At 40.4% G+C, this 12000-nt stretch overlaps 1 protein-coding gene across 2 annotated transcripts in view; it reads right to left on the bottom strand.

The window, feature by feature from the left end:
• Positions 1–598: 598 nt before the first annotated feature.
• Positions 599–12000, bottom strand: part of si:ch211-225h24.2 (uncharacterized protein LOC564539 homolog) — a 185285-nt gene continuing 173883 nt past the window's right edge. For both annotated transcript variants that reach the window (XM_051924963.1, XM_028797761.2), the window contains one exon: positions 599–1756. In XM_051924963.1, coding sequence (XP_051780923.1) covers positions 1405–1756 — 352 coding nt within the window. In that variant the 3' untranslated portion in view covers positions 599–1404. The remainder of the gene's footprint in view (positions 1757–12000) is intronic.

Here is a 12000-nt window from a genome sequence, read left to right on the forward strand (position 1 = left end):
GGCTTGTATGTTGTACGTCATGGATGTGATCTTGTATGAATGACTAGAATCTGCTTGTGTATTCAACAGTAGCTTCTGCCTGGCCATTGCATTTAGTGATGAGCTCTTTAAATGTTGTGACTATCATTGAAAATGTCTAAAATGAGACAAGTATGATTCCTAAGTCATAAATCCTTGTCTGGCAGCATCAGGTGCAAAGCAGGAGCCAGCTGGCCAGAGGTGTTTATATTCTAACAGATGATAGTAGTAGTGTGTAACACGGTCAGACCCCTCCAAGTACGAGATGGGGGCTAAACTCTTAACAAAGCAGTGGATCTGCTGGGCTGACTTGGTGCTTGAGGTTTCTAGAAGTTTCTGACCTTCAAACAGGGCTGCTTGTTGCCTGGTCACTGGGACACTCTCCCACAATAAAAAAGATGGCACCCTTTGTGCCCTCTGGGCTTTAGTCTTCTCTCTGCCAGCTCTTCATCTTGCACCCATGTGCCCACACCGTGAATGGTTCACTTCCAGCTCCCCACAGACTGCAGTGGCTGCCATATTGCAGGATTTTTGTAAGAATGTTTACGCACATTTTAAACAAAATGACAAATACAGACTAAAGTGTATCATTTTTATTGGACTTTGTCTAAAACAAATGCATGAAACAATTCAATGTGCTTAAATAAAAATACTGAGCCAGAAAATACAGGATAAAGTGAATTAAAAGACTACATATTTAAAAAAGATCAACCAAGGCTAAACTGCTAAACCTCTTCATATCCGCTTGAAAGAAAAAAAAAAAGAAATGGTGCAAAACTTAAAGTTGTGTTTAGTCTTCATCTTGTAAACTACAATAAAGCAGTAAAAAATTGAACATGGGAGTAAAAAACATAATATACCTCTTTGATGTTGCACTGGAGTAATTTCAGAAAATGTATTATGCTGTAGTTTTAGTCTTTAAATAAACAGCAATTTCTTAGAAAAGATTTTTTTTATTCAAACCAATGAAAGGAGTCATGAATCATCACCCCCTTGTACACTCGTCTAACCTGCTTAAATCCAATTCAGGGTCTTGGGGGCACAAGGAGGAAAACATCCCTGGATGGTGCCAGTATGCTGTGGGGCGTGCATACACACACATCAAGTCGGACTGCACGCTAAAAACTTTTCTATTCTGAAAGTCAAGAGTGACTGACTTTAATATGTGTCACACACTTGAGGGGACCGTGGCTGTGAGATGTCATAAACAACATGACAGGAATTAATGTCTGCTAGAAGAGCAACAGTAAAAATGGACCAGAAGTAGTTAAAACGTCTCTTTTAGTATGGACATTTTCTAAAGACCACAGTGTCAAACCAGTTCATCCACCTGCAGGACTGGCACTTTGGTTGGAACTCGAACGCCCAGTCAAAGCGGGACTGATCCTACTCAAGCTCTTCCCACTCATCAGTCAGATTTCCTCTGCTGCGTCTCCGGATGCTGACCAGCTTTCCTGCTGATTTTATGCTCCACCTACCACCGGAATTTGCGGAATCTGCTAAATTTGTATACTTAGAAGACACTTTGGTTTCATCTTCCCAGCCAGGCCAAGTAGCAGAGTCATCTAAGTTGCTGCAACAGTCTTTGACATTGAGATCTTCAGAGATGTGCGGGGGCTCCCACCCTTCCATTTCATCTGGTTTCTTAGCTGGTGAAATTTGCTTTATGGCCACATTGTCCCAGAAACTCGTCCTTTTTTCACTTCTCATTTCTTCCTTATACTTTTTAGTATTGGGCCTGTAAAAGAAAAATAAAAAAGGGGATCATTAATGCATTAATCTGCCTAAGGAGGACATTGGAGATCTGCTGGCCCAACACCATCGGAAATGAAGATCTGTGTCAGAAGACACACTGAGAAGACACAGGATGGACTGGCCATACATTCCACATGACCACCACAGACATCACCAGGCAAGCCCTCCCCTCGGAGCAAGTGGAAAAGAGGTGAACATTAAAAGGCTGGTGGGCTATACCTGGAGAAAGCTGGAAAGAAGTACCCAGGACAGAGATGGCTGGAGGACTCTTGTCATTCTAACTTGAGCTCCAAGAGGGGTAGCAGGCAGCGTAAGGAAGTATAAAATACATGAAAGTCCAACATTCTGTCATTTCAATGTTCAGTATGTTTACATCCATCTTCTAACTTGGATATCCCGTTCAGGGTTTCAGCAGTATAGAACATATGCCAGGAACCATTAGGGCATGCCAGTACTTCCCACCTACCCACACTCACTGAAGGAAAAATGCATGCCGAGAAGAAGAGAACACACCAGCAGATACCAGGTTGGGTTTTGAAGCTTATTCTCTGTATAGGTCAGGGGTCACCGACTCCAGTGCTGGGGGACCACCATGGCTGCAGGTTTTCATTCTAACCCTTTCCTTAATGAGTGACCAGTTTTTGCTGCTAATTAACTTCTTTTGAACTAATTTTAAATGATTTGCTCTTGAAAACTCAGACCCCTTAATTGTTTTTTTCTTTAATTAGCAGCCAAACAATAATGAGATACAAAATGAGCCAAAACAACTGGTGTCCATCATACAATATCTGAAAATAAAGAAAGATGAAGGTCTCAGGAACGTCAATCTGCTCAGGTCCGCAAAACATTTTATCAGGGCTCTTAGAAAGAGAAAATCGACAATTTCAGAAATATCTGCTAATGCACCACGAGAGCAGCAACAAGCTACGGAATTAAAGAACGGGTTTAATGAATGACAAGAACTGGCACCTCATTAAGCAGATGGTTGGAGTTTGAGGCCCTGACTTAGTTGGTCTTTTCATGGCTCCCTCACTTCACATTTCATTTCTGTTTAGGTGCCATTTAAGGAAAGTGATGAAGAAATTCAGGGGAACAAATCTTAAAACAGCAATTCAATTAAAATTAATTCACAAAAAGTTAATTAGCAGCACAAACACGGCACTCAATAAAAAAAGGGTTAGAATGAAAACCTGTAGCCATGGTGGTCCTCTAGGACCGGACTTGTCGACCCCTGGTATAGGTGACAGCAGTGCTAATCACTGCATCACCACACTGCCACAATGAAGATGTCAGATGTTTCTCTGAGAGATGAAGGCTGCATTAGCACATGAGAACCAAAGAAAGACATCCTGGGCCCTGGAGTAGTGCAGAAGATGAGTCCTAGTCAGACAAAGACAGACATTTCAACAACACATTCTCCAGGGCATAAACCATGGCCCCATAAAAAACAAATACCAACAACACCATCTTAGACCTGGCATACCAGAAGGAGACCTCCCTGTGATGTGTAGCTAGAGATTAGGAGGATTCAGTTGTCATCGGTCACATTCATCTGATTTAAGGACCCAGAGAAAGGCAGACTACCGATTCCGCAAGACTAATTGTGAAGAACAAGATGAAAGCTTCAGTAGCAGAGTACTGGACTGTCTGTGCCATATGCTTGTCCTGATAAAGGTGAATGGTGGCACACGGATGACTCAACTTTATGGATTTCTGGCACCTTTTGGAGGAGATGAGATCAGAACTTGTAGGACTTCAGAGCTGTGTGACTTGTGGGCTCATTGTAACAGTTCAGTGCTCCCATCTCCAGCTGTTGTACCGTTTTAAACAAGCGACAAGTCAAGTAGTTTAACACAACAGAAGTGCATTCTCAACCCTTAGGGGCACATAAAGTGAAAACGTAAGGGCACCCCATGAAATGTTTTTTCTTGGCATTTATTAAAAGTTACTGTACATCACAAGTTTTGGCTTGTCTGTGTATTTGTCAGTCCTTGTAATATTCATTTTAATAAGGTTATGGACTTGTGATTTATTTACTTACACATTTATTTTGTGTAGTTTATTTGTGTAGGTAGGTTATAACAGGAAATATCTATCTATCTATCTATCTATCTATCTATCTATCTATCTATCTATCTATCTATCTATCTATCTATCTATCTATCAGTGCCTTTCATATCCATTATATTGTCTGTCTGTCTAACATATAGCCCCTTTCACATCTCTCAGTCTCTCTATCCTTCCTTATCAAAACTCACATAGCACACTCTTCTTCTCACTACGGCTTCAGCTTTTCTCAGTTGTTAATATCGTAGTTGCAATTTGAAATGTAGGACTGAAGAATACATCAGGGTGAGTCTTTCGCATTATAATGAAATGAAGAATCTCAATCATTACTGATGCTGCTTCAGCTTCCCTTATGTGGTTTTGAAAGAAAGCACCTAAAGAACACTTAATGTGTGTTTTTCACAAGTCAACGCAAAATTACTAAAGTCTAAAAACTGACAGAAATTGCCCTGTTATACTAAAAAAAGATGATTAGGCCAAAAGTAGCACTAAGCCAACTTCATCTGGGTCACAGGTAAGTGAATTGGTGTAAAGGACTCTGAAGTGAGCTGACCGTTGTACATGATGAGCCTGACAAGTGACCACGACATCCACTTGTGCATTGATGACATTCCCGAGTTGAAATGGATTCTGGACATTGAGTACGCCTGTCAAATCAACCCAAAACAAAATGTTATGCCAGACACAAAAAACACGATATGGTGTGTACACCCACTCTCCTGACGCCTCCTTTTTTTCCTATCCAGCCCCCTGCCATATTTCCTAAATTGACGACCATATGTTTAAACTGACGCTATGTTTTTTGACCCAGACTGGCAAGATGGTCACTTACTTCTGAAACAACATAAAAAGATTCTCTCAACTGCAAAAAAACCTTTGAAACAAAAGATAAACTTTTCAGAGTATAAAACCTAGATTTTCTAATCTGAGGATATAATTAGGATTATAATCAGAATGGAATTGCAAAGGATGTTCACCAAGAAAATCCTATTTAATAACAAAAGCGAAAACACTTAGAAAACTGAGTCACGACAAAAGTTCCAAAGTGAAAACCAGAATATCGAACACTGAAGTTTCCTGAAACACAAGCTGAGTGGTTCAATTCATATCTCGTAATTTATCAGCCCATATCTAGAGGTGGCCCCGTAGCAATTCTTTGCCTCCTTGCAATGGTCAGAATCGGTATGTGACACAGTTAGAAATAAAGTGAAAAAAGAATTAAAAAATTTTAAAGCAACAAGACAGATCTCCTAATTCTTAACACAGTGATTTGAAGGTTCCTATCAAAAGTGCATGCAGGCTCCCTCCGTTTTGCAAAGCTAATCCATTCCTAAATCCCCCTTTTAAGATGAATTTTCCTAAGACTACTCATAATTACTATTAATTTAAATGGAAACCACTTGTAAGCATTCCCTAATGCTGAGTTAAGCTGTCTTGTGATCATTAAAATTCCCAAAAGGTGAAGGAACCAATCAAAACACCAGCAGCTGCAAACAGTCGGAGGACATTTTGACATCGTTGCCTATTCTTTATTACTTCCAAGTTACGTATTCACAGAAGTGGCCTTTCAAACTTTCTTGGGATTTTCCAGCTCTTTCATGATTTCTTGGAGCTATGATGCTAAACATAACATGAGAAGATGACGCGAGAATGCCTAAGACTGGGCTTGCATGCCACCAATCTCTGACCCTTCCTCAAACATCCAGCTGTGCTCCGCTCCTCGAGGTGTAGTGAGGTGTACTCGATGATCGGGTGTTAGCTGTAGTGGAGTGGGTTTGAAAATCACGCATGACTGTCTTTATAAAATATAAAATAAAACATTACAGGGCCTTAAGAGACCTTCTTCGTATACTCTAATTTTCGTAAAAAGGTTGCTCAAAATTGGGGGAAGCCTGTATTCAAATTTTCTTTTCGAATTATTCAGATATATTAAAAAGCACAAAAGGGGTGGACGGGGTTTGTGAGGGCCAGCTTGACACTTTGCAATGGTTGACACCAGCCGAGTGGTAAATGGTAAGTGGCTTGGCTACATCAAGAAATACTGTGTGCAGTTTGGACTGTTAGATTACAAGGACAGTTAACATTGAGCAAAAAGCTGCCTGATTAGTTTAGGAGACGTGCACAAAGAATGGTCCGGGTCATATACCTTGGCTGTGATGATAGACTAGATGGGGAAAGTGTCGGTTGAATGTCACTTTTAATGGCTTGGTGATGATGGTAAACAACTTGGACGAGCTTGTGTTCCTTAGCTTTAGTAATGGGGGAGATAACAAGAGCAGAATGTGTCCGACTGCTTTGGTACTCTGAAGATTTCCCACTGAGAGGGAGTGAACAAATGAATGTCTGGAATACGAACTAATGATTTGTCTGCTTTAAACTGAGGGCTTCCCCCAATCCCTAGAGATGTCCGCAAGGAAGAGAACAGACACAGACAGACGGATGCAAGAGACGGAATCGAGCAGGAGGTATTATGTTCATTAAAAATATATATATATATTTTTTAAAATAAATGATTATATATAACAATTATTTCAACAATGTATCACAAAACAGGCAATGAACCGTGAAAAACTATTCAGGGTCTGGCTGTTAGAGCTCCACGCAGATTCAAGTCACAACACAAGGGATCTGAGACAGAGAAGAAACTGAAAATATACATCAAAGGCAGAGCTTCAAAAGACAACAACATTACATTTAAAAATAGATTCAGTCCCGGCTACAGCTTGAATAACTGCCTTCAGTCAAGTGCTACTTGGCGCCTCAAAGCAAGCTGTGCTACCAAAGACTATCAGCCGTGCCGCCCAGCTTGCTGCAGTCTCAGGCAGTAATTGTCTGAATGCGGTATACAAAAGATTGTGTCATGTCACGTGCCGAGGACCACCTTTGAAGTTTTTTGACACTGAAAAGTAAATGATATATACAGGTATATATATAAATATATACAGTGGTGTGAAAAACTATTTGCCCCCTTCCTGATTTCTTATTCTTTTGCATGTTTGTCACACAAAATGTTTCTGATCATCAAACACATTTAACCATTAGTCAAATATAACACAAGTAAACACAAAATGCAGTTTGTAAATGGTGGTTTTTATTATTTAGGGAGAAAAAAAAATCCAAACCTACATGGCCCTGTGTGAAAAAGTAATTGCCCCCTGAACCTAATAACTGGTTGGGCCACCCTTAGCAGCAATAACTGCAATCAAGCGTTTGCGATAACTTGCAATGAGTCTTTTACAGCGCTCTGGAGGAATTTTGGCCCACTCATCTTTGCAAAATTGTTGTAATTCAGCTTTATTTGAGGGTTTTCTAGCATGAACCGCCTTTTTAAGGTCATGCCATAGCATCTCAGTTGGATTCAGATCAGGACTTTGACTAGGCCACTCCAAAGTCTTCATTTTGTTTTTCTTCAGCCATTCAGAAGTGGATTTGCTGGTGTGTTTTGGGTCATTGTCCTGTTGCAGCACCCAAGATCGCTTCAGCTTGAGTTGACGAACAGATGGCCGGACATTCTCCTTCAGGATTTTTTGGTAGACAGTAGAATTCATGGTTCCATCTATCACAGCAAGCTTTCCAGGTCCTGAAGCAGCAAAACAACCCCAGACCATCACACTACCACCACCATATTTTACTGTTGGTATGATGTTCTTTTTCTGAAATGCTGTGTTCCTTTTACGCCAGATGTAACGGGACATTTGCCTTCCAAAAAGTTCAACTTTTGTCTCATCAGTCCACAAGGTATTTTCCCAAAAGTCTTGGCAATCATTGAGATGTTTCTTAGCAAAATTGAGACGAGCCCTAATGTTCTTTTTGCTTAACAGTGGTTTGCGTCTTGGAAATCTGCCATGCAGGCCGTTTTTGCCCAGTCTCTTTCTTATGGTGGAGTCGTGAACACTGACCTTAATTGAGGCAAGTGAGGCCTGCAGTTCTTTAGACGTTGTCCTGGGGTCTTTTGTGACCTCTCGGATGAGTCGTCTCTGCGCTCTTGGGGTAATTTTGGTCGGCCGGCCACTCCTGGGAAGGTTCACCACTGTTCCATGTTTTTGCCATTTGTGGATAATGGCTCTCACTGTGGTTCGCTGGAGTCCCAAAGCTTTAGAAATGGCTTTATAACCTTTACCAGACTGATAGATCTCAATTACTTCTGTTCTCATTTGTTCCTGAATTTCTTTGGATCTTGGCATGATGTCTAGCTTTTGAGGTGCTTTTGGTCTACTTCTCTGTGTCAGGCAGCTCCTATTTAAGTGATTTCTTGATTGAAACAGGTGTGGCAGTAATCAGGCCTGGGGGTGGCTACGGAAATTGAACTCAGGTGTGATACACCACAGTTAGGTTATTTTTTAACAAGGGGGCAATTACTTTTTCACACAGGGCCATGTAGGTTTGGATTTTTTTTCTCCCTAAATAATAAAAACCATCATTTAAAAACTGCATTTTGTGTTTACTTGTGTTATATTTGACTAATGGTTAAATGTGTTTGATGATCAGAAACATTTTGTGTGACAAACATGCAAAAGAATAAGAAATCAGGAAGGGGGCAAATAGTTTTTCACACCACTGTATCACTCTTCCAACCATGTTTACTTTGGACATCAGTGTTGCTAAGCTTGCTTTCAAATCCATTAGAGGTTAGGTTATTATTTCTTCACAGTTATTATCTGTATTCATTTTCCACATAAAACCGAGTTCTAAAGTGAAGCATTTTTTATAAAGTTTAAAAACACCTTGTCTGTTGTTGCAGCTTACAATGGGGCTGAAGGGTACCCAAGTCCAAACATGGAAAAAAAAGGACTTAAACTTACTAAATACATCCATTTTTCAAGGCAAGATTGTCATCGAACATTAATTCACATCTTCAGATTGCACAAATATTCTCAAGTAGTATATCAAGATCACTTCAGAAAGGAATAAAAAGAAAAAGTAAATAAACACCATGTGTCATTCGCCCATTTTGAAAGACACCTGGCTATACTGCTCACCAACTGTCTCTCCCCCCATGGCACCATGTGAAAAGCAAGAAGGCACCTGCCCGTCACTGGAACAAATGACACACATGCAGCCAGTCACGCTAACCTGGAACTGACATCTCAGATTATCTTCACAGCTTTGTATATGTGTTACAGAGAACACTAAGTTAAGTCTGGGAGAACATGCCAACTCCACACACACACTGACCAGGTACACAAGTCAAACCCCTGACGTTAGATCCATGATGATGGTACTACTGTGCCACCCTATATAGGAGCTGCTCATCAGACCCCTCATAGACCCCGTGATCATCAGAGGTGACTGTGTGCAGATGGTGCAGACCTATAAATATCTGGGAGTGCAGCTGGATGATAAATTAGACTGGACTGCCAATACTGATGCTCTGTGCAAGAAAGGACAGAGCCGACTATACTTCCTTAGAAGGCTGGCGTCCTTCAACATCTGCAATACGATGCTGAAGATGTTCTATCAGACAGTTGTGGCGAGCGCCCTCTTCTACGCGGTGGTGTGCTGGGGAGGCAGCATTAAGAAGAAAGACGCCTCACGCCTGGACAAACTGGTGAGGAAGGCAGGCTCTATTGTTGGCATGGAGCTGGACAGTTTAACATCTGTGGCAGAGCAAAGGGCGCTCAGCAGGCTCCTATCAATTATGGAGAATCCACTGCATCCACTAAACAGTGTCATCTCAAGACAGAAGAGCAGCTTCAGCGACAGACTGCTGTCACTGTCCTGCTCCACTGACAGACTGAGGAGATCGTTCCTTCCCCAAACTATGCGACTCTTCAATTCCACCCAGGGGTGTAAACGTTAACATTTAACATTATACAAAGTTATTGTCTGTTTTTCACCTGCATTATTATTATTCTTTAATTTAATATTATTTATTGTATCATTATGCTGCTGTTGGAGAATGTGAATTTCCCATTGGGATTAATAAAGTATCTATCTATCTATCTATCTATCTATCTATCTATCTATCTATCTATCTATCTATCTATCTATCTATCTATCTATCTATCTATCTATCTATCTATCTATCTGTACAGTATACAGTTTGCTAGTAAATGGCATTTTCATTGTTACCATTCTAAAGCTCTACATTTCAGCGTACTTCACTTGAAGCTGCAATGAAACGACTCACCATAACTATGTATGAAACTGCAGTTGGCTTTAATAATGGGCGATCAGGAACTTGTTTTGTTAACCTCTTCGGCTTCAATTAGTTGTCCACAGAGAAATGAGTGCTACAAACTTGCAGGTCTGCTTTCTGTTTGTCTTCTATTCAAGTGTTCACATTCGACCTAAGCACTACAAGCCATTACCTTAAGGTACTGTGATTACCACAAGGAAGTCGATGGAAAATATAAATGATTCTTCTTTTTTTTTTTTTTTAAATTTATGCTCACATTAGGGCTGGGTATCAGCACTGAAGTCCCGAGTCGATTTGATTTCGATTCAGAGTTCCCCGATTTGATTCTGTATCAATTTTATCTTGACTGTATTAGCATGCACTGATATTTTTTGTAGTGGGGGCTTTTTTAGAAATTACTTAACCATGCATAGAAAACATTAATATAATGTGACAAATTTCATTAACATCTTATTTGAAGGGGGTCTACATAGTGACTTCATAACATATGCATAAGCATGAAATGACATTCAAGAAGAAATACTTGATTATTAATGAACAGTTAACATCAGCATTTGGAAGATGTGGAACAAAATATCATGGCTCTAAAAAAAAATAAAAATAAAAACATTTTCAAAGCACTCAAAATTCACCATAATTTAACTAACAAATGTATTGCCACATCAGAGTCCTTACATATTAACCGGGGGGACTCCTTGTTTTAATCTACTGTATATCATTTTGCGAATAATGCAATTATAAAATAATCAAATATTGCTGCTTAAATAATAAATGTTATTCAGTAACCTATTTGTGTGTTACGAAATCTCCATGTAGACACCCTATTAGCCACATTTCTTCCTCTATTGGACATTGTCGCACACGTGCGAATAGGAGGCAGCTGAAGGGCTTACACAATTACATTAACACATCCACCCAGGGGACGGCAGCGTGCACTGACTCTCTTTCTAAGTCTCCTGCAGACCTTTCCTGGGAAACCCCACCAGGAGCCGGTGCCTCAGCTCAGAGCATGTCACTTCCTGTCCCGGCCCCGAGGACGACATCACTTCCTGTCCTGGCTCTGAGGACGACATCACTTCCTCAACTCTCAGTATAAAACCCCACTCCCCTCCTTCGGAGGATAGTTCTGTTTTGGGACTCTGTCTTGTAAACACCACTCGCTTCTCAAACCTTTTTACTTTTGCAGCCAGGAACATATTATGCGAGTGGCTGCCCCAAACCTTTGCGATGTCTGGTGTCTCTTTCTGTCACAACATTTAAAATAATCTTGAATTAGTTGAAATTAAAGATGCAGCAGAAAGACTTGTGTCTTTCTAAAAATCTACAAGTTACACATATCTTCAGTTGCTCACTTATAGGAGTCACTTTAGTCAGCCTCAAAAATGTGTCTTGACTGTCCATCGTGACTGACAATGCCACTGTTATGGAGCTACTTCAAGTCGTCTGCTTTGAGCGTACACTGACTTTTGTATCGCAGACTGCTCTGAAAATCCCAACAATTCCCTGCTTGCTTTGCCAAGTGAGGTGCGTTGTAGGGTCTCTTATCTTTACCGATAAGAACTGCTGTAGGTTCTGTTATTTTTTGGTCATGAGGCGACTTAAACAGAAACATGGAACTAAGCACCATCTCCAGTGCCAATTTGTTTAGGCTCTACTCATTTGGATGTTGACTGCAACAACATTTCTGGGAGAAGGAGGGATCAACATTTCTCAAATTTGTTGTGTTACAACAATAATTAACTTCTGAGCTGCACAGCTTACATATGGCTTTGCTTTTATCCAGTTGTTCTTTACCAATGCACTGTTTGAATCCATAGTAAGTTCACACATCTGATTTAAGTGTCTAATACACTGATTTCAGTTAAAGAGGTGACACATCGTTTTCTGGTACATTATTTTATGGTAAGTCGTAAAGTGCTTTTTCCATAGAAAGCCTTAACATGCGCATTAACGTCAGCTACTGGATCGAACGCAAAAAAACAAAGATAAGCAAAAATCTACATTTAGTAATTGAGCAAGAC

The sequence above is a fragment of the Erpetoichthys calabaricus genome, chromosome 3, assembly GCF_900747795.2.
Source record: "Erpetoichthys calabaricus chromosome 3, fErpCal1.3, whole genome shotgun sequence".
NCBI classification, from domain to species: domain Eukaryota; kingdom Metazoa; phylum Chordata; class Cladistia; order Polypteriformes; family Polypteridae; genus Erpetoichthys; species Erpetoichthys calabaricus.